Here is a 23070-nt window from a genome sequence, read left to right on the forward strand (position 1 = left end):
TGATAGGATTTTTCTCTTAAAGTCTGAATCTGTGTGGGGTCTTTTAAAACTGGGATCCATGAGCTGGATGTTTAGAATACAGTTCCGTATGGTTTATACAGAGAGAAATATGATCATAGAGAAACTGTGTCCCTGTTTGTAAATCAGCACTCACAGATGAATGGTGGCAACCAACTAAATGTAATAATTAGCATTTTCTGTGCATGTGTGAACAATGGCAGAACAAGGAGGGATGTTTGGACATGGGGCTGCTAGCATTTACTTGGGAATACAAATGAACACATATGAAGCTGTCGTATCCAGAATCAGATAAAGTCAGCAGCTGTCCAGGGTCTCAGCCAAAGATCTTTCACATCACCTATTATCTGGTCCTTTTAACTGGAGGTGCCAGGGATTAGAACATAAGAACGTAAGAGACGCCATGTTGGATCAGGCCAATGGGCTCTCAGGTGCCATCACCAGGTGCCATCAGGAGATCCACCAGTGGGGCCAGAACTCCAGAAGCCCTCCCACAGTTGACCCCCAAGCACCAACAATAAATAGTATTACTACCCCAAACAGAATATTCCATCCCTATCTTGTGGCTAATAGCCAGTGATGGACCTCTGTTCCATATGTTTAAACAATTTCCTCTTGAAATTATCCATGTTTATAAGATTGAACCCCGGGCCTTCTGCATGCCAAGCAGATGCTCTTCCTCTGAGTCACGACCTCTCCTCAATTATTGTTGATTAAATTTTGGATGTACTGCTCACTTCTGCCCCTGAATAGGTTTTGTCAGATAGAACTGATTAATTTCCCAAGGATTGCTGACGTCGTTTAGTGGCTATCACCATATTCAATTTGCTTTATTTATCATCTATTGAAGGAAAAGTATTTGTTCCCAAAGAAAAGCCCATAGAAACCCGCACAGAGGAGAAGGTGACCTTGGATCCAGAATTGGAAGAAGCCCTGGCCAGCGCTTCTGATACTGAGCTGTATGATCTGGCAGGTGTGTTGCTAAACCTTTAATTATAATTTCTGGCTTTGCTTTTCTTCCTCATTTTAGCAGCAGTTTCAGCTGTCTCAAGACATTCTTAATTTCTTTGGCTTGCTTGGCACTGTCACCCACAGGGCCCATTACCTACTGGCAGGGCACCCGTCGCCATTCATGCACTGTGTTCGTGCTGTCTGAGTTTGCTTGGCAGGGAAGAATTGCTTCAACTAAAATCCGTGGTCTTTGACTTCTGATGTGCTTCTTGTGCGTTTGCGTGTACACTTTCACATCTTGCCTCCTTAATGCAAGAAGGTCCCCTGTGCTATGTGATGCAGCTGGCAGAGGCACATAGAGTCAATGAGCTGTGGCATAGGATTGGGTTTTTCTGGACATTTAGAGCGGGGGCAATTCCTGCTGCCCTCTCTCCTAGGCTTAATTCATTAACCATGAATTCTGTTATTGAGTCCTCAAATCTGGGCACATAGGCTCCTTCTAAGCTATCTGGAACCCTGGAAAAGGCAGAATCCTTGTCTGTTACAGAGCCAATAGTCAGCATTTTATTCCAGAAGAATATCCAGAATATATCCAGAAGAATATCCAGAATATCCAGAAGAATATACAGAGAATATACATAGTCAGATTGCCTATCATTCTGGCAAAAGGGTCCAGGTTAACATAAGAAAAGACTCGGTGGATCAGACTAGTGGTTCATCTAGTCTAGCATCCTGTATCACACAATGGCCAATCAGTCCCTTTGGAGGTCCAACAGCAAGGCATAGAGGCTGAGGCCTTCCCCTGATGTTGCTCCTGACACTGGGATTCAGAAGCTGACTGCCTCTGAATGTGGAGGTTCTCTTTAGTTACAGCTTCTTCTGTGGGATGGCTGGTAGCTGATGGTAGTCAGAGAGAAAGGAGCCTGGTGGTAGTTGGCCAAGTAGTCTGCTGGAAGGAGCTTTGTTCTCTCTGCCTCAGTTTCTGCAGCATAGCTGACCACTGGTGAAATCTGGAGGGAAGGTCTAGGTAATAGCTGGAAAGTTATACATGCTGCAGCTTCTATTTAGATCTCCAGCTGAATTTGTGGACGTTGGGTGGTGGAGACAGCATATGTGATCCTGATTTCCTTTCTCTTCCATGGATCTCTGAAAAAGGACATGCATGTGGGCTGATATGGGCTTCACTCCTTTTTCTATAAATTACTCTCCATGTAACATGCAAAATGCTTGGAGCAGCTGTTAGAGTACCATGGGAGTTTAAACACGCTGTATTTGAACAACCTGTATTCTACTTTCATCAGTTGGCTAGGGACAGAAAAAGCATTCCTTAGTGTTGCCTTTAAAAATTACTTTTACAAACCCTATCATGATCTTCAGTTTGCAATTGTCTGATGATGAACAGGTGTGTGGGCAAGAGAATTTGTAAATAGCATCTTTCTTTCAAAATGATTATAGTTCTAAACTTCTGTTGGTTTCTTTTGTGCTTACAGCTGTTCTCGGTGTGCACAACCTGGTCAACAACCCAAAATTTGATGAGGGAACAACCAGTAAAGATGGCAAAGAAATTGTGAAAAGTAAGTGGATGCAGCTTTTCAATATCTTGTGTACATCTGGTCCAAGATATTGGACCACAATTGCTACACAGAGACTGGAATATATTTGCTTAGCTACTTTTGTGTCACTAATCTATTTGCTTTGGGAAGTAAAAAGTTACTTGGATGCCCTATGTTCATTTTTTATCCTGTCCTTCCTCCAAGAAACACAGGGGGACATAAAATACAGCTTTTATCTTCATAGCAACCCTGTGAGGTAAGTGGCATTGAGAGACTGTCCATATTCATCATAGCTTGCTTTGGGAATTTGGTTCTAGTCTAGCGCATCGTTGGTCTGATGTAGGCCTTGTATACACAGGCAGAAGAACGAGGCGTTAAAATGGACTGTACAGCTTCAGACTCTGGCAACAGGATAACCCTTTGGATGCTTGATTCATTATAAGGCAGCTCTACATTTATTACATACTTTGTGCTTGCTAGTATTATAATTCTGGGTTAGAGTCTAAAATGAGGACAACCTGTATTGAATATAGGAAAGACGTGGGGGGGGGGTAAGGGAGAGTATACATTTGGGTTTCATACAAAGGAAGGTAGTTACCTTTCAATCCTATTGAAATCAATGCTCAGATTAATCACAATCACTTTTAAGTTCCATTCATATTGAAAGCCTAACTTTTCTCTTTTGGCACCTGGAGCCTTTGGGGTTGTATGGCTGCTGAAATATTGGTTGCCCAGGAGGCTGTTGTTGAGGAGGCCTTGCCTTTCCCCATGATGAAGATGCCTAAGAGAGGGGGAAGAATGAGTGGGAGAGAAACCTGCCTTCTCCATCTGCATCGAGGCTGATCTTTAGCCTTCGCAGCTGGAGTCCGGCATGCCACAGCCACCGGAAGCTTACATTGCTAATTCGCGGGTCTCTGTGATTATTTTTGCAAACCAGGCCAACATTACAGCTTGGTGGGTTTGGCCAAGCTAAGCTGCTGTCAGGAATGCAGCAACCCAGGAATTTGCTCTGTCAGGCCACTTGGTTCCAAAAACAATACCTTTCCTCGTGTTTTGCTTCATTTTTTTTTAATTAGGAGGGAGTGGGGTGGAGCATGTCCTTCAGGGGTTGCAGTGATTGGAGAATTATAATTAAAAACATTATAGGTCATGTGGGGTTGCACAGCGGGGCAAAGGAGCTGCCGCTAATTACTTATAAGACAACGTAGAAACTGCAAAGAGATCGAGTAATCAAAACCTGCTTAGGGTCTCCGGCCCCGAACTGGCCTCAAACAGGGCGAGGACTTTTTTGGCTCTGCCCCCAGCCTGGTGGAACGCTATTCCTAGTGAGATGAGGGCTCTCTGGGATTTTAAACAGTTCCGGAGGGCCAGTAAGACAGAGCTGTTCTGCCAGGCCTATGGCTGAGGCCAGGAAATAATATCAAACAGACGTGGGCCTCCTTGCTTAAGAACCATCCAGCCAGCAAAATCTGACTAACACTGACCGGCCCCTTCAGTAATGATTTTAAACTGGAAGAAGAGACCATTTTAAAAACAATTTTAAAGCTTAAAGGTATAATTGATTAATGCTTGTGACACATGTCATTTATTTTGTATTGACTGTTTTAAACCTGGTGTTACCCGCCCTGAGTTGACTAGGGAAGGATGGGATAGAAAAAATAAATTATTATTATTCTTAGCCACGTTGAATAAAGGGGCACTTCAGAATAGAATATCTAGAATTACACTGTAGATCAAATAAGAAGTTCTGTTAGACTATCGTAGCTAACAAGCACTTATCACGTTAGCTTTTAAACAAACGTTTGCGTGACTTATGTAAAAATCTCGTGCAAAGAAATATTTGAAACAAATCGGAGCACAAAGGCCATCAGCTGCCTTTCTGAAGAGGCCATGGAGACTTTGCCAGGCCCCCGCTAGGATTGATTTCACAGACAGACCACATTTGTTGTAGTAAATTAAAACAAAATTGAATGGCACCTTAAAGATAGGCAACATTTGTTTGGATCTCCACCCATGTGGCTAAAGGTGGTGCCTTCCATGTTGGCTGAATGCATGCCCTGAGTTGCTGGTGCAGTCACCTAACAACATTTACATGTGGACTTCCCCTTTGTCTGAAGTACTTAAAGCTGCTGGGCAGGCCCGAAGGAATGCTCTGTCCATGCAGCAATGGAAGCCCCGCATCCACGGACAAACAGCTGTTCAAAGAAGCTCTTGGCTGTGACTATCTCAAACAGGATTTAAAACTTACATTCCAGTCCAGTAGCTCCTCATAAACAAGATAGAAGTTTTTAAAAGAGCTGACGCTTATATGCTGACTGGTGTTTATTTATTTACATTATTTACTTTCTTACAAAGACTCAGCGTGGATTACACAATGTGAGTCAGTGTAATCAACAAAATGAGTGGGGTTGATTTGACTCGTAACATGCTAAGCTTTAAAAACAAAGGTAAACTTTAAATTTACTTTTGGTAAATTTGGTAAAGTAAATTGGGGAAGGCACTGGCAAACCACCCCGTATTGAGTCTGCCATGAAAACGCTGGAGGGCGTCACCCCGAGGGTCAGACATGACCCGGTGCTTGCCCAGGGGATACCTTTACCTTTAAACTTTAAATGTGTGGGATCTTGCATGTTTATAATGGCTTCTTCGTTTGCTTGCATAGCATTAGCGTACCAGCCCAGTGTAGTGCTGCTTCATGCTGAATCAGACCACTGGTGCATCAAGGTCAGTACTGTTTACTACTCAGACAGGTAACAGCTCTCCATAATCTCAGACAGAGGTCTTTCCCATCACCTACTTCCCAATTATTTTAACCAGAGATGCTGGACATTGAACCTGGGCCTTCTATATGCCCAGCAGATTCTCTGCCACAGAGCCCCAGCCTCTATCTATGCATTTAATTCATCCCTGTCTGAATGAGATGTTATTTGCTCGCAACTCTGCATGGATTCTTGTACACCTCCGGCATCCCTTTTAAATGAGGCCCTAGATTCTCTCTCTAGCAGTGTCTGTACATAGCAGTTCTACCTGTCTTTCAAATTTCTGGAGCCAACCAAACTATTCTGACACAGATGCCACAATAATCACCAGACTGTGTGGACTCTCTCACATACAGGGGCTCAATGAGACAAGCAAGGGGAGGATTTTGTTGATGGATAGCCTCCCTTACTCTTGATGATGGGTGTCCCCAATTGCTGCCTGCTAACAGATTGCCTCCCTCTTAGACAGCTTGGGTGGTCCGTTTGTTATTCATCCCATTAGTCTGATGCTGAAACACTATAATTGCACATTAGTGCTGGGAGCCACGATTTATATATGTGTCCAGGAATAGCCCAGTGCTCATCTTCAGCTCATTTCTGCTTGCATTGAGAATTGTATGTCTCTCAAGGAAGGCTACTCCGTGAAGACTTAATAAATCATGGGCTGGCGGAGAAGCGGTTTTGGTGGTGTTATTGCATAGAATGTGCAGAGGTTGCAATTTCACAAACACTAATTGAATCTGCAGATGGTCCGATAATGTAAGAGATGGATAGTGAAGGCAGAACCTCCCTGTATTTAGTGAAGATCTGTTCCTTCCTTAAAAACAGCAGAGCTTTATAGAGCGAAAGACGCACTCCTTATTCCCTTTATGGGAAGAAACCATTCATGGGTTTTGACAATGAGATTATTAACTGGAGCTGCACTACCTAGCTTGTAATGCTCTAAGGTAGTTTTTGCGCTGGTGATGATGAAGCTTCTGGCAGCGGCTGGCTGAATTGCTGTAATATTACTGAGGTGCTGGAAATGTCCCTGGTTGCCATTGCCTGGGGATGAATTGAGCCTTGAGAAAGCAACAGATTCAGGGCCTGACTGCAAGTTACACTCTTCCAGTATCCCAGGGAGTGTGAAACAGAGGTTTTATATGGCCCAGCCATTTAAAACTTCACAGCTTGACTGGTTTGCTGGTCAAGCTGTGACATTTAAATGATGGCAGCCATTTTGGCCTCAAGGCACGCCCTCCGTTGTGAGGCTGAATGGTTGCAATGCATTTTGTTGCACCATTTTGCTTCCCCCTACATCCAAGCAAGGCAAAACAATACAGACTGGACTGACTAGTTCTTTTGGGGCTCAGTGGTTCGGTTTGGGAACACCCTGATCCCTGAAGCAAACTGGAATGGTCCGGTTCGGTCCCATCCCTAATTGGGAGTACCAGTTTTTAATATATATCTAACATCTTGAGGACGACATCAGAGGAAATGAAAAGAAAATCATATATATTTCCAATAATTTATTGATGCCATTCCCACTCAGAATTGGCTCTTGTTTTTCAGATGTGGTCAAAGGTGAAAAGGTTAAGCCAGTTTTTGAAGAGCCACCTAATCCCACCAATGTAGAAGCCACTTTGCAAAGGATTAAAGCAAACGATCCTACACTCCTAGAAGTGAATCTGAACAATATAAAGGTACTGAAATGAATGCCATTGCATGCCACTTGTTTCCTGGAGTATTTCTTCATTCACCGTGGAAGGGCAGAGCAAAGCCTTGCAAGCTGATTCTAATACACAACAGTATGGAGGCACGCACAGGGGCTGTGTGTTTGAAGAACCCTTCCTCCGTTGACAATCTTTATGAATGGGGGAAGTCAGTAAGTAAGCAAGGCATGAAGGCACTGAGCTAAAATCTTAGCAAACTTCTGGAGATTACAGAAGATTTACAAGCTCAGCCACGCCCACCAGGCCGAGAGTCGACTCCCATGAATTGAAGTGTTTTGTATTTTGTAGGGCATGCATAAACCACAGTTTGCTGGGGTTTGATGTAAAAACAAAGAATGGCTCATTGCCAGAGAATTGTAACATCTGAGGGACAGAGGCAGAAAGAAAACAGTGCAAGCATATGAGTAGGGTTACCAGCGTTGGGTCAGGAGTTTACTGGAGGTTGGGGGTTGGAGCCTGGGGAGAGTGTAATTTAATGGCGTCTACCCCACAAAGCAGCCATTTTCTAAAGATCCATTTGAATGCCAGGAGCTGTCCAGGTGCCAGCTGGAGGTTGGCAAACAAGCATATGACACTTGATTACTTAATGCTGAACCATGACTTGGCTTTACCTAGGAACTGCCACTTCGGACTCCATAGCTGCCACTAGAAGCCAATATTTGGAAATGTTGTCATAACTGAGGCTTAAAATATAACTCATTCCTCTCCCTTGCTGGAACATTTATTTATTAAAATTAAAATCAAGTGTCTAATGTTATAAATTGCTGCAATTTTCTCCCCTATAATGCAGAATATTCCAATTCCAACACTGAAAGACTTCGCAAAAGCTTTGGAAACCAATACACATGTAAAGAAATTCAGCCTGGCAGCTTCTCGGAGCAATGATCCTGTTGCCATTGTAAGCATTTCTTGAAAAACCCTGTCTCTACAAGATTTAGAGTTGCAAATACTGGAAAATGTCTGAGGGGATACAAATTTGTACATAACTTTAGGGCTGTACCATTTTTGACATTTATTTAGTAAATTTCCTGTTTGAGGAATGGTCTATCTATGTAATAGTGTCATTATTTTTCTGGCTGGACCCATTTGTCTTTAACCAATAAGGGACAAGCAGAAATTCTACAGATTCACCTGTCCCCATCACTTTATTTATATGGCAAGAAAACGTCACGTTGTATTACTGCTTATTGTTTTGTTATTAAAGGTATCTGAGTTCCAATAGGGGGAAGAAGCATGAAGGCAAATTTTCAAACATTATTCATAAGTAGCAACTATAATTCTTTTGCACAGGTCTTAAATTACAGGGCCCAACTTAACAGCCTTGAGTATCTTTTATTCATTGGATGTGTTTCATATATGTGGAGGTCAGTAAGAACACAAACATGCACATACAAATATGGCCTCCCATCCTTCTCTCCAGCCCATCATGCCTCGCTCCTTAGAGCTTACTTATACATAATATTTTTATCTGACCCCATTTTAAAAATAAATTGTAAGAAAGAACTTTAAATGGCACATTCTCATCTCTGAGACATCGCCAGATATGTACGCCATGCCAGAGACGTATCTTGGGCAGATGATCTTGAGATCCTAACTCATGCGTTTATTCTTATGCCTTCAGGCTTTTGCTGACGCACTCAAAGCAAACAAGACGTTGCAAAGTCTAAATATAGAATCCAACTTCATCACTGGGATCGGCATCCTTGCCCTGGTTGATGCCCTAAAAGTGAATGAGACACTGACAGAGATCAAAATCGACAATCAGGTAAAGGAATGGACCATGGAGCGGAAGCTAGCTTTCGCTCTAGGAAATATTGGCAACAGAAGATCAGCAGCAAAGAGGTGTTCGTGGTGTGGATACAAGATATTTTTGAAGTGAGAGAGACATATGAGTGGTAGGATTTGATTTTTCATTTCCTGGCAACTTTCAGCAATGTAATAGAGAGGCAGATCTCAGTGAAGGCATGTTGAGAAAACTCGGTACAAAAATAAATATAAGGAACGTCAAAACTGTGGTGCTAGCTCAGAGCAGAGCTCTGTCTTGTCTAACCGCTGCCTCCAAGCTGGGCCACTCAGACAAATGCTAGGGAACACCTGAAGCTGCCTTACAGTGAGTCCGATCATCAGTCTGTCAAAGTTGGTATGGTTTACTCTGACAGGCAGTGGCTTTCCCGGTCTCGGGCTGTTCACCTCACCTGCTACCTGGTCCTTTTAACTGGAGATGCCAGTGATGGCTTGCAAAGAACATAGATGCTCTGTTGCTGGAGCCACTGCCCTGCCCTATGGACCCATGTTGCTCCGTCAGACCAAAGTTTCATCTAGCCTGGCATTTGACCACAATGTTGATGGTTCATTCACAAATACCAGTTGCGGTTGGGTGATGAGCGTTTGGGAACAGGCTCCAAAACTGCTGGCTTCCACTGAACGAAGGTGGCTGGCTCTTCAAACATCTCTCCTTATTGCTGACCTGTTATAAGCTAGTATTCCATATCGCCAACTAAAATAAAGCCTTAATATGTGTTACTGCCTTCGTTCTCTATTCATTCCCTGCTGCCTCTGCCTTCCCCTCCCCTCTCTTTTTGCCATTGTAAGTTCTTTGGGGGAGAGATCTGTTTTTAGCTTAATCATTAATAGAACAATGAGATACCGAGTGCTGCTTGTGCATGGTGTGTTACCAGGCCTGCTTCTCTCTCCTGTGGAAATAAATGTTTGCTTCTCGTTTTAATTCATTCCTCAGAGGCAGCAGCTTGGCACCGCAGTGGAGATGGAGATTGCTCAGATGGTGGAGGAGAACCCCCGGATCCTCAAATTCGGGTACCAGTTTACAAAGCAGGGTCCAAGAACAAGGGTAGCAGCAGCCATCACTAAAAATAATGACCTAGGTGAGTCACAGTATCCATCAGGGCAGCAAGACTACTGGAGCACCCCAAAGCCTCACTGAGGCACTAAGCTGGTGCTAATAGGCCAGGTATAGTGTTAAGTAAGTTGAGGCCTGAATCCCTCCCCCTTCCCCAGTCTCACTGCCATGAATAGCAGACTTCAAACACCTCTGTTGGTTTGACTGGTAACTCAGAGGTCAGATTGCTATTGCCAGATGGCCAGATTTTACCCAGGGGCACAAATTGTTTACTACTACTAACTACTACAACAACTACTACTACTATTATAGCTACAATATTTTCAGCACTTCTTTTAATGGACCCATGCATCTTGGATTATATGAGTTTCTTTCCCAAAAACCCATCCAACTGTAGGGTTAATCCATATCATTGATCCCTGTTTGCACAAACAAGGAATCCTAGAATGTGTAGCATTCCCTTTGCTCACACTCTGTGATTATCCTTGAATCCGGGTATTATACTTTGAATAACTACTTCCTCTTTTTTTTTTTGCATCTAAGACAGGCCTGCCATCTTAGGGCTAGTCGCCATCCCTCAGCCTAACCTTCCCCTCAAGGCTGCTGGCGTTGTAAGGATAAGTATTGTCACCCTAGGTAAGCAGCCTGGAGCTCCGTGGAGGAAGGGAGAGATGCAGATGTAATAAATACAATGCCGTTTTTGTTTTTGAATGCTACAAGTTTAGAAAGGTGAATCTAGACTCTGACCAAATTATGCTTTGCCCCTGTGCTCTCCAGTTCGCAAGAAACGAGTGGAAGGGGAACGCCACTAGCCTTGCCTCTATGGACACGAATCAGCTGCCCATCCAAAAGAACGGGTCAGTCAGCAATCTCAGAAAATTCACTGCTCTGAAGGGAAGACACTGGAAAGCCTTTGGAAGAAGGCTGCTCATGCTCCACTACGCTCATTTCAAACAGAACGGTCAAGTCGTTTTTTCTTTTAAAGGTTTGTTTTAAAACAACAACAAACACAACACAGCTTTGATTGACTTATGTGAAGTCAGCACACACTCCGTGCAGGTCCAATGGGCTTTGTTGTGCAACTTCTGAAACCGCTAGGAGCCTTCCTTTACCCTTTGCCTCCCTCCTTGTAAGAACAAAACGAGTTAAAAGGATACTAGATGCAAACCGGCATCCTTTTGCTTCTAAGCCAGGGGTAGTCAAAAGGCGGCCCTCCAGATGTCCATGGACTACAATTCCCAGAAGCCCCTGCCAGCATTCACTGGCAGGGGCTCCTGGGAATTGTAGTCCATGGACATCTGGAGGGCCGCCGTTTGACTACCCCTGTTCTAAGCCTTACTAAACAGAATAGGCCTTTCTCATGGGAAACGTTTTGCTAAATTCTACTTATGCGAGTAAGGTGTAGTCAATGCAAAGAAATATTTGCTGTGCTGCATTCTTGGTTTCTGGTCCGGCAGTCTACAGTCACACTCTGAATGCGGGTTGCCCTGATTTTGGTGCATGAAAAGTGAAAGCGGCCCCCCCTTCCCTCACAATTAACCTGGGGCACAATCCACCGGGAAACTCTCACACACATGAATCTGCCTGATGCTGAAGAAGACCACTGGCTCATTGAAGTCAGTACTGTCTGTTCAGATTGGTGGCAGCTCCCCAAGGTCTCAGGTAAAGGTCTTTCAACATCACCTACTGGCTAGAGAGCCAGCTTGGTATAGTGGTTAGGTGCTCGGACTTCCAATCTGGCGAGCCGGGTTTGAACCTGCGCTGTCCCACATGCAGCCAGCTGGGGGACCTTGGGCTCCCCACAGCACTGAGATAACGGCTCTGACTGAGCAGGAATATCAGGACTCTCTCAGCCTCACCCACCTCACAGGGTGTCTGTTGTGGGGAGAGGAAAGGGAAGGCAATTGTAAGCCGCTTTGAGACTCCTTTGGGTAGAGAAAAGTGGCATATAAGAACCAACTCTTCTTCTTCTTCTAGTCCTTTTAGACTGGAGATGCTGGGGATTCCTGAACAAGCCCCTTTGAAACAAAGGAGAGCTGCCCCCTGGATTGTGTCAGACGTGTCAGTCTTCCACTCTTGCACCTTTAATATTTGACATTTCACCTTGTCCCCGTGGTAGGACCAGCATCGTTCTGCACCTCTTTAAAGCACTACTCGCCTTACTGGGTAGCACATTCCGCAGATCATTAGAATTATAAAGCTGAAAGGGACCAAGAAGTCATTCGGACTAACCTCACGCTCCAATGTAGGATCAGCCCCTACACCAACACCCCAATCGAGCGACCTACAAAAACCAGACTACAAAGTGCCATAAACACAGAACCGGTATACCACAGGAAAGCACTCACTAATTGCAAAAAGGGTCAAGGTTTATATTGTATAGAGGGCCACAATCAACCCATTCCCTCAGGTCACCTAGAGTCCATTCCTTCCTGGCCTCAAATGTGGTCACTGGGCAGACCTTGAGCACAAGCAAAACCCAAGTCCGCAGGAAGAGAAATTAAACTGGGTGCACCTTCATTCTACTACACATCCTGTTCCCCATCAAGGTTAGGTTGTGTGCCACCGCCTGTGGAATCTGGTCTACATTGTAAGCCTTGTTAAAGCCTACTTGTTTACATGTGTTAAAGTTAGGCTAGCCAGGGTCCAGATTTGTTGTCCAGTGATGTTATGTAACAAATACTAGTTTTGCCAAACTTAGCTTAGCTTCAAGTCACTTAGGATTTAAATATATATATATACACACACATATATAGTGGTTTTTAATGGGAGACTAATGTTGCCACTAGAAATCTCTTTCAGCTAAACCAGTGTTCTTATAAGCAGAAGCTGCTATATTTTTAAACCACTTAATTCTTTTTGTAATTATTCTTTTGAAATTATTACAACCGTTGGTTACTGGGATTTGGTGACTCCAAAACAGTGAGTGCAGATCTGTGAGCCATAATCGGCTTTCAACTGGGTCATTAATGTACAACCAACACAAAGAGCGAATTCCGTTCCTAGAGGAACAAAAATGGGATCTGAATAAAATCAGTTTCATCAGTTAACTTGTTCAGCTGCTGTTTTAAGGTTTAAGCAGATCACAAACGTAATAAATACAGCAAAAGCTGCAGTTCTTTCTCCAATATATGAGAAAGGAAGGGGATAAGAAGCAGAAGACGAAGGTCTGTTTCATATATTACGCAAGACCCCTGGGTTTAACACGGAGTGTGTTTGCAAGCATTCTTGATGCAGTCACTCTTTGCAACTTCAGATGTGCACTTAAAAAGTCCTTGGGCTGCAGGTGAGGTGCATTAAAATGTAAGGTCCCATGGGAAAGGACCAATTGCCTAGTTTACATTTTTATCTCGGGAAGCTGCACATTCTCCAAATCCAGTTTAACAGAATAAAACACGCCTCTGTTATGTTGTTGAGAGATGGTGCCACAGTTCTTGTGCTTTAGGATGCTTAGGGCTAATCCTGCGTTGAGCAGGGGGTTGGACTAGATGGCCTGTATGGCCCCTTCCAACTCTATGATTCTAGGATTCTATGATTTGATACAGTTAGAGTGTCCTGGGCACAGATACTATTGTGGTATGTTATGTTGTCCTTGTTTGTGACTGTAACGTAACAGGGGGATCGACCACCATGACCTCATGTTTACAGACGATGAAGAACTCTAGATTACCTGTTCCTTTATTTGGAAAATAAAAGATCCTTAGTTCCTACTCTCCTAATTTCAGAAACCCTCCCCAAGGTAGTGCAGTAGCTACCTTCTAAGAAGCAGGTAGAATTGGTGGGGTAGATTTATCTTAAGACTCACGTTGTCCTTTTGCGCGAGTGAGAGCTTGTAGGCTCCCTCCATCCTTTGTATGCATCCATGATAAAGAAAATGCATTAAAAAGCTGGCGTTGCAGCCTGTCTGCTGCACTCTGGGGAGCAAGCCTTTGCAGAAGATACACAGTCTAGAAGAACAAATTTCCAAGCATTGGTCCCTGAGTTAATACTATGAGGTATATGAACACTGTGCCTTTGTAATATCTCTATGGCCAACTGCAGTGCAGCAAATACATGGGCATCTGGAACGCACCGCCTTCTGTTAAGCACGTCCTGAAATGGCTTCTGAAAGGGCAGGAGCACATACTGCTTCTTTACAGCCTTTACACTTTTTTAAAATATTAATTCATTTACCAGTGGCAAGATAAAATCACCTGTCAAGTGGCTCCCCCCCCCCCTTGTAGGAAACACACATATACACGCATGCCAGTTTTTAGTAACTTGCATGAGCTTCTGCAGTGCTGCCTTTGTGCTTACTGGCCCCGTTGGTGCATACAGGTTTTAATGTATGAATGTTGTTTCCAGAAGCCTCGCACAAATGGAAAAAAGATGTCAAATGTGAATGTTTGTCGCGATTCTGTGTCTAGGAAGTCCGTTGAAATAGCTCTGGTGCACCTGAGGGCTGGATCCTGAAACTTGTCGTTCTAAGGAATTTCCAGACTGAGAGTCAAAGGGCAAAGACTGTTTTATACATTTACATATTCCAAAATGTAGTAAAATAGTTTCATCACAAGTTCTTTGCCTTCTGAGCTATCGGTTTTCAGGCAGAGGATGTATGTTGAAGCCATCATCTAAAATGGCAGACGTCTGTCTTTATCCGAAATATTTCAGGGCCCCTTTATGATGTGTTATAGCGATCCCTTTACAATTGGGTGGCTTTTATGAAACCTGTGGGAAGGGGAACATATGATACTAAGCACTGTCTTCCCTTATGTCGAAAGACTTCCAAGACGACAACCTTACCCAATTTTTCTTCTTCAAATGATCAGATATGTTAATTTTTTTCAGAGGAAGTGGGCTTTTGGATAATTTGGGTACAGACATAATTTTACAAATGGAAACCTGCTCAATGTCAAAAGACTAAAAGGGTAGCAAGCTTTCTTCTCCTAGAAAAAAATTATTTACACTAAGTGATCATCAGTGTCCCTTTTAACCATGAAAAACACCGCAAGGCAGGGACCCCAGACCTTTTTGAGCCTGTGGGCACCTTTGGGATTATGCCTTGGGCGGTGGGCGCAACCACAAAACTGCTGCTGCAGGAGGCACAGAGGAGAATCAAGCACAGGAAAGAAGAGGGATAATTTTAAGAAACACACTGGGAACAAGGAGTCAAAATTTAGTAGGCTTAACATTACCCCCGGATCATTCATTTACAATCCCTTCCCCTCATGGGGATTGACCCCCATCACCATTGCTGTGTGAGGGGGGAAACATGCGGGGCACTGGGAGTGTCACATTTCTAGTGTGATATTCCTGTCCTCAAGAGAGACGGAGAAGGGTGCAGCTGTCTCCCCTGGGCCGGTGTGGATGTCCAGGTTCACAGATCCGTTCCCTCTCAAAGCCTTTGGCAAGAGGACTGCTTTGGGTGGGGTAGTTTAAAAATATAAACTTAGGGCACTATATTCCTTGATTCTTTTTTTTTTTTAATCAGGGCTTCCTGTATGCAAAGTGATGTGTAACTATAACTGTAACCTCTGTACATGTGATGCTGTATCGAGTGGGGTAATTTGGCTGTGGGCATCTCGACTGCTTATTATAGTATGGCAATTTGTTATTGTTGTATTTGTCCTTCAAGCCAAGCCATATAATGGGTAAAATTGTGTACATGTGATGTGTACAACACTTTGTAAGATTCCACTTGGTTGCCTAATCCAGCCTTGTAGCCTCGGTAATCGATCATTCTGTCTCTGTTCTTCTTTCCCATTCACAAGAGTAGTAACAGACAGCCATTTGTTAACTGGCAGGTTACTGTTGCATGCATGTAGGCTAACCTTTTTGCCACATAGCAAAATCTAGCAACACAGATGCACAGGACTAGCCTATCTAGAAAGGGAGTCGTCAAACTTTTCTCTTTAAATTGAATAATGAAAGATATCCCAGGATCTTTCTGCACGCAGGCATAACCCAGATTTGTTTTGTCCTATAAACGGGGGATGGACTAGAATAGCACCATAAATGGAGCTATTAGCTAAGCAGCATGGAGGAAAATCCTGGGAAATAAAAGCTGTTTTGAGGAAAACAAAAACAACACTAGAGCAGATCTTTTTTGGCAATCTTTTCCAGGGCCTTTGAGACAATGCAGGAGGAGGTTGTTTGTAGCAGCTGGCAATCTAGAATTAGCTGACAACCCATTTGTTCAGAGAATTCTGTTCTGGAACTTCTCTTCATATGCTTGGCTATGAGAATTCAGATTTTTGTTTTGCTGTTGAAATTAACATTCTTTGGAATGATCTTTGCAGTGGTTTGTGGGCAGGTGGATTACCAGTTTTGCAAATGCTAGATCAGGGGTAGTCAAACTTGTGGTCCTCCAGGTGTCCATGGACTACAATTCCCATGAGCCCCCTGCCAGCAAACACTGGCAGGGGCTCATGGGAATTCTAGTCCATGAACATCTGGAGAACTGCAAGTTGACTACCCCTGTGCTAGATCACTGACCCAACTGACACATCACCGTATTGCTCCTTAGCTCCGTATTGCTCCTCCTACAAGATGTTTTGATTCATGATCAAGACATGCAACTAAGGTTACAGTCATTTCATCTGTGTTCATTTCAACATGGCAGATGTCTTATCTACACATCCCCTTTGGGACAACTCTTGCAGGGGGTTTACATACAGGCTTCCAAGGGAAATAGAAGAGTTACTTCTGTGCCCAAGAACTTAAAGGCCTCTTACAATGGAAAAGGTCCCCCAAAACCTGCACAGGTTGTTTGTTTTATAGTAAGATCTGGCCTTAAGTCCCTTAAATGGGACATCCTGATAATCAATATTAGGTGAGAAAGGTGTGCAATATGTAACATAGCTGTGTCCCCCCCCCCCCAGACAGGTGAACTCTGGAGGTAGCAGATGCAGACAGCAAGCAGACTTCCTTGACGGTATGTAGAAATTCATAATAGATTTACTAATGTTCTAAAGCACAGCTTTCAAGCACATGAGAATCCTATTTAGAATAATGTGATGATGGCACATAAATTAGAGCTTCCTTTATTTAGAAAAATAAGGCAACTGGTTGGGGATTAGCTAACCAATTATTTTGCACATTGCTGTTTCAGATTTTTAATTTTTTTTAAATAAAGTTTTCCATGAATGCTGTTGGCCACTGTGGGCAACGTTTATGCATTTTATAGTGCACCAAGTCTATGTACATGTCAAACGGTAGATGTTTGGTTTGGAAAGTGAATAATGTTGCATGTTCATGGCTTTGCAGCAATGGGAGCTGCTGGAAGATGTGATGTGGGCTTCCACTAATTGGTGGTCGCTTTTTGTAAATAAACTTTCATAACAATTCGGTTTCCTGTTATACGTTGATGCTGTGGGACTCAGAAACCGTGAGGATACAGATGCCGTGAAGAATTCGCTACCACAAAAGGTGGTGATGGTCACTAGCTTTATGGCTTCTAAAAATGAGAACTAGACAATAGAGGACAAGTTACTCTGCGATGATTGTGGAATGAAGCCTCCACCTATACGAGCAGTATACCTTTGAGTACTTTGCAGGGAATCAAGTGGAGCAACTGCCACCACCTTCATCTAGTCTTTATGAGTTTTCAGAGGAATCTTCCTGGCCGGTGAAGGAAACAGAATATTGGATCAGATGGACTTGGCCAAATCCAGCAAGTTGGTTCTTAGGCTGTCAAGTTTATTGTCCTTGGTGAAAGCATCTAAATTTGATTGATACTTGGAAGTATGTCCCTAGACCAAGGGTTCCCTAAAAGCACTCTGGTAACCAGCTGCTACCACTCAGGGTCCTCCTGAGAACATCTAACCTGTCCCAATGAGAAAGAATTCTTCTAATGGCTCTGAACCTTCATGGCAAATAGGCAGTCTGGCCCAAACCAGGTTTGTCCTTTGTCCAACAAGAATTAAGTCTGGCAGGACAGCCCAATGTGGAATGGAAATTAATGGGTTATTCTAATGTACACCCCATGTGTCCAAGATCCCAGATATTCGAGGTGGTACTCTTGGCCTAATGATATTTAGGCTTTCTGTCACTCATTTCTCACTCAATCAGCCTGTACACAATTTCTTTGGGCCCCCTAAACTATTGCTGCCCTGAGCAGTCACCTGCATTGTGTGCACTGTTTGCATGGCACCTGAATGCACAGAACAGGTCATACCAGAATGCTGATTGTTCTTGCCCCTTTCCAAAATGCAGCTGAACATAAACAAAGACTCTGAACGAGGGCTTGTCTGCCTTTGACAGTGGGTGGTGAATTTACTAGACCTGACATGAAGGGGAATAGCTTGGATGAGCAAAGGAGATTATAGTTTAGCAAATGATAAGAGAAGCTAATTATAGACGTTACTTTCCTTCATCCCTTTGTTTTTTACTACTTTGTTTAGACTGTATTTTGCAGAAAACTGAACATATTTTGCCCTCTGCTAGATTTTGGCATTAGCATTCTGAGTCAAATTTTTCAAGAGAGAAGGCCCTCTTTTCTGGGAGGATGATGTTGAAAGGATTAGTAAGAACTCTCTGGGGAGGGGATGACAGATGGTGCTTTTCCTGTAGAAGCATAACAAACCTGGCCAGAAGCATAAAGGAAGAAAAAGGGTGGAGGGGGGGGGGGAAGAGAAGGAACGTGTTAAAAAGTCAACTGCTGCCTTTTAGGTGAAATCTGGCCCACTGATTGCTGCCTCCCACTGATGAAACCTCTATTGCCAAAGAAAAGGTGACTGGTGCTTAAAAGCAAGGGGATGGCTAATTCTATTCGCTGTGTCAATCTCAGTGCTGGAACTCTCAGAAGGAGGAAGATTAAACAAAGGAAGAGGATGAGACTCTTCCCTATTTGTGCCTCCTAGAAAGCACTATAGAATATGGTAGATGCAGCGTTCTGGGTAAAAATGTGGTGGAAAGGGCTGACTGAGTTGGAGGCATTGGTGAAAATGGGAAAAAACAAGCCTGCCATGTTAGGATTTCCATGTTTACAATATGTCAAAGAGTGCTGAATAACATTTGTCCACTAGATGGAACTACTGCACTATAATATCCCATGTATTTCATTCTCTTACTGTCAATCTTCAAACGGTGGTGAATATTGACCTTCAAATGTAAGATGCTGACAATTCCAAATGCATGTGCATAAAGGTAAAATGCACTGATGTACCTTTGCTGCATACAGAAGTACACGATGACAGGTATGTCTTTGAGATATTCATAACATTTGTCTGGGGGCTGCCCACATTATTTCAAAATGTACATCATAGACTCTGCAGTCAAAAGCAGATTCTTTAAGTGTGTTGCAAAACAATATATAAATAAATAAATAAATAAATATATATATATATATATACACACACACACATACACACATATACATATATATATGCATATACATACACACACACACACATATATATATATATAGTCATCTTATATGATAAAACTGATGAGTTAATTAAAATAAAGCAAAAACCCCACGAACTCAAATGCCAGGGGGTGAATCCTTATTCGTATATACATAAAATTGATCGGATTTCAGATATTATTTCAGGGCTCAGTGACAGTTGAAATAGGCCATCCATGGCATCTCTAAACATCCTGATTTCCTTTCAGCAGTAGATGCTCCTTTTACAGCTGGATAAAAAGACAGTCAAGCATCCCCCCTCCTCCCACTATGGCTGGGCATGGCTTGGCTGCTGAGAGAACATCCACTCCCCCAACAATGGCCTCAGAAGAAAATAAACTGGAATCCATTTGCTCCATTCAGACATCAAGCTAATTTCATCTTTGGTCTCAGCTATGCCAAGATTCAAAATATTTTTCTCAGCTTCATTTTCTGAATTGCTTCCAGTACACTAATCAGAGGTTGTTGAGAAGGAAACGAGGAAAAGTGCTCCTAACTAGGGGCTTGATGACTGTCTTAGTACAAGGTATAAATAATGCTAATTATTCCAGGACTGCCAATGATGGTGGCTTTTTGAATGAAAGCACCTTAACAATTGAGCATGAGAAGTGGATTAGAGCACCGTGCAATTTGATTCAGGACTGCAAATCTGAACAACAGGCCCTGACTACGCAAACATGATCCGACTATCGTTCCAGGAGAGTTTCAGACGTCTGTTGGCTACCAGGCAACATAGCAGCAAGCCAGAAAAATACATTCCATTATGATTTGAAGCCCAGCACTCAGTTCCCCCTTTTTGGAAACATACACAGGCAGTTAGATGGAGCCTTCATGATGATACAAATAAAGCTTGACAGGTGACACGGCAGAGACCATGCAAGATTTCCCAGATTTTCCAGTGTGAACAACTAGCTTAGTTCAAAGGACACAAAGTCAAGTTTTTGTTTACATACTTTTCAGGAAACTAATACTGCAGGCTCTGTCAGTTTTCAAATGCAAATAACTTTGGGTCAAATAGCCTTTGGTCTAATTTATACATTCTTTAAGCACAGAGACTGCCGGCTCTGGTCTGCATCGTGGGAGATCTCCTAAAACTCATCAATCAGAAACCCTCGTGACACACTGCTCTCTGGCCTAAATACAGTTCTCCGGGTAAACTTCAGTTCCTGCTCCCCCCTCCTGAAAATCACACCCCCTTGCAAGAGCTAGCCGCAACTGCTATGGCAGCCTTTCCAGCAGTCATAAATGGGAATGCAGATACAAAGTGCTGTTTAAAAACTGCAGCTGAGAAGGAATATTCTCTTAGGCTCAGCATTAATTATTTCAAGACTGCAAGGTAGTGCCTACAGCGGTATTAACTAGTTGCCTGGGACCAGAACTTTGTGCAGCACTTAATAGGGCTTGACGCTGAACATTCTCATGTGCTATTTGTCTATGAATTCCCTCTGAAGAAATCCTTTTGCAATTTGTCCCCTCCACCACCAGCTTTTTTGTGAATGGCTCCAGTTTGTAGAACCCAAATCTTGACCCCCAGAAAGAGGTCGGCTTCTACTCAAGCTGGAAGGCAGCCTGCCACTGCTTTAGCTGTGCTCTGAACATAGTTCAGGAAACAACAAGCAACACAAGAATATGTTCTTCAAGTAAAAATCTTGAAATCTGACCATGGCTACTGGGAAAACCCAAGTATGAACCAAATTCATCCCAACCTCTCTCAGTTCTGAGACTGTAAAAAAACCTCTCATGCGTTTGGTTTCTTTGCAACAGTAGCTTCTGCAAGAAATACCTAGAATAATCCTTCTTTATTCAAACTTTGCACAGAAACAACACAAGTTCTACTTGCTGTACTTCACAGCTACCAGGTCCCATTGTTTATATACCCCCCACCCCCAACTGAGGGCACATGGCATGCTTCTGTCAAAGTGGGTACAGGTGCATGAAAACATATTTACCATAATAAATCTGTTTTAAGTTGTCACCACATAATGATTTATCTGACCTGGGTAGAATTTGAGGAAGCGTTCACTTAAGAGTGATCTCTTTAACCCCCTTGGTTAAAACTATGTGGACACATAAGGAGGCATGGAAGTTTCTACAACTCTAGAAATTCTTTCCCCTGAAGTACTCCCCACAGCTTCAGGCTGAGCATCTGCTTTATTTTGGGGGTTGGCATGCAGTGACAAAGTTACACCAATAAAAGTGCATTTGCAAGGAGGAGACTGTTCAAAAGGAAGTGATAGGGATGTTGGTTGAAGTTTGTGAAAATTTGCTTCTAGAGGGCCAAAGCACTTTCATGTTTTGGTCTCATCCAGTTACACAACAGGTTTCTAGCCGTTGTTCTAACGTTAACTACATTATCACTGCACCATTGTCATTAATGGTCAGTGCCTTAGTCACTGGGTTAAACCTGGTACTGGGGGGGTTTAGATTATCAGTCATCAGAATAAAGAACATATCTTATTTTGATGTTTCAGTCTGACATCACTATCAGGATTATACCCTAGACAGTGGCACAGTGGTAGAGCATCTGTCTTGCACACAGAACATCCCAAGTTCGATCCCCAGGGTCTCTAGTCAAAAGGATCAAATAATAGGTGAGGTGAAAGAACCTTACCTAGGATTCTGGAGAGTCTCTGCCAGTTTGAGCAGACAATACTGACTTTGGGGTCTGACCTCTTGGCAGTTGGGTTTTGACCACGGTGTGACACACAGCATAGGACTGGATGGGCCATTGGCCTGATCCAACATGGCTTTTCTTATGTCTCCGACCTAAGAGATAACAATACTAGCCTACTTTTCAGGACTGTAATAAGGATTGGACTGATAAGAAGAGTTGGTTCTTATATGCCGCTTTTCTCTACCTGAAGGAGGCTCAAAGCGGCTTACAGTCGCCTTCCCTTTCCTCTCCCCACAACAGACACCCTGTAAGGTGGGTGAGACTGAGAGAGCTCTGATATCACTGCTCGGTCAGAACAGGTTTATCAGTGCCATGGCGAGCCCAAGGTCACCCAGCTGGCTGCATGTGAGGGAGTGCAGAATCGAACCTGGCATGCCAGATTAGAAGTCCGCACTCCTAACCACTACACCAAACTCTAATGTATGTGAAGTGCTTTAAACATCCTTGTACTGTACTATTATTATTGCCCTCACTATTAAACATGGGGAACAGTGGCAGAAGCTTCTGGTAACTCTCTGCTGGGATCAATGATCTGTGATTTTTATTTTTATTTTGGCACTTGAATACAGATAAAGGGATTGTCATGTAGATAAATGATTAACAAGTTCTTTACCATAAGGAGAGGTTCTGGTTCCAGATCCAGCTACTCATGGACTTACAGGCAAGCCCAAGCAGATTTCTCCTTGTATCTCTGTTTTTGCTCAGGGAGGCATTTGCTCAGAGCTTACGCATAGCTGGGAAATTAGCTCACATCATATCCGTGTGCAGGAAGCCTTGGGACGTAAGCAGAGGGAGATGTATCCCAGAGCATCTAGGGATGATGTTGTCATGACAACAGAGCTTTTTGCTCGCTCCCTTTGCATTATTCAGACCCCAAAGCTTTTAATTAACGTGTTGATTCCTTTTCCTTCCATTCTACCAGCCTTAACATTGATTCAGCTCTGACTATAAGGCATCTAGGTGTTTTTGAACGAGGCAGTTTGGCTGGGGGCAATGCTGTTCATTGTAAATTCTTTACGATAAAGAGGAGAGACAGGAGTATCTACGCTCCACGGAATTAGACACGCTTAACAGTAATCCCCACTCTTCAGGGAATCCTGGGAATTGGTGCTGTGAGAAGGAGCTAGAGATATCTAACAGAGAATTCATTATCTCCATCAC

At 43.2% G+C, this 23070-nt stretch overlaps 1 protein-coding gene across 2 annotated transcripts in view; it reads left to right on the top strand.

Annotated features, from left to right (window-relative positions):
- Positions 1-17173, top strand: part of LOC143827651 (tropomodulin-2) — a 30611-nt gene extending 13438 nt beyond the window's left edge. For both annotated transcript variants that reach the window (XM_077317375.1, XM_077317374.1), the window contains exons 4-10: positions 869-991; positions 2460-2543; positions 6833-6963; positions 7784-7891; positions 8615-8758; positions 9731-9875; positions 10628-17173. In XM_077317375.1, coding sequence (XP_077173490.1) covers positions 869-991; positions 2460-2543; positions 6833-6963; positions 7784-7891; positions 8615-8758; positions 9731-9875; positions 10628-10662 — 770 coding nt within the window. In that variant the 3' untranslated portion in view covers positions 10663-17173. The remainder of the gene's footprint in view (positions 1-868; positions 992-2459; positions 2544-6832; positions 6964-7783; positions 7892-8614; positions 8759-9730; positions 9876-10627) is intronic.
- The last annotated feature ends 5897 nt before the right edge of the window (positions 17174-23070 follow it).

This window comes from Paroedura picta, chromosome 18 (genome assembly GCF_049243985.1).
Source record: "Paroedura picta isolate Pp20150507F chromosome 18, Ppicta_v3.0, whole genome shotgun sequence".
Lineage (NCBI taxonomy): Eukaryota > Metazoa > Chordata > Lepidosauria > Squamata > Gekkonidae > Paroedura > Paroedura picta.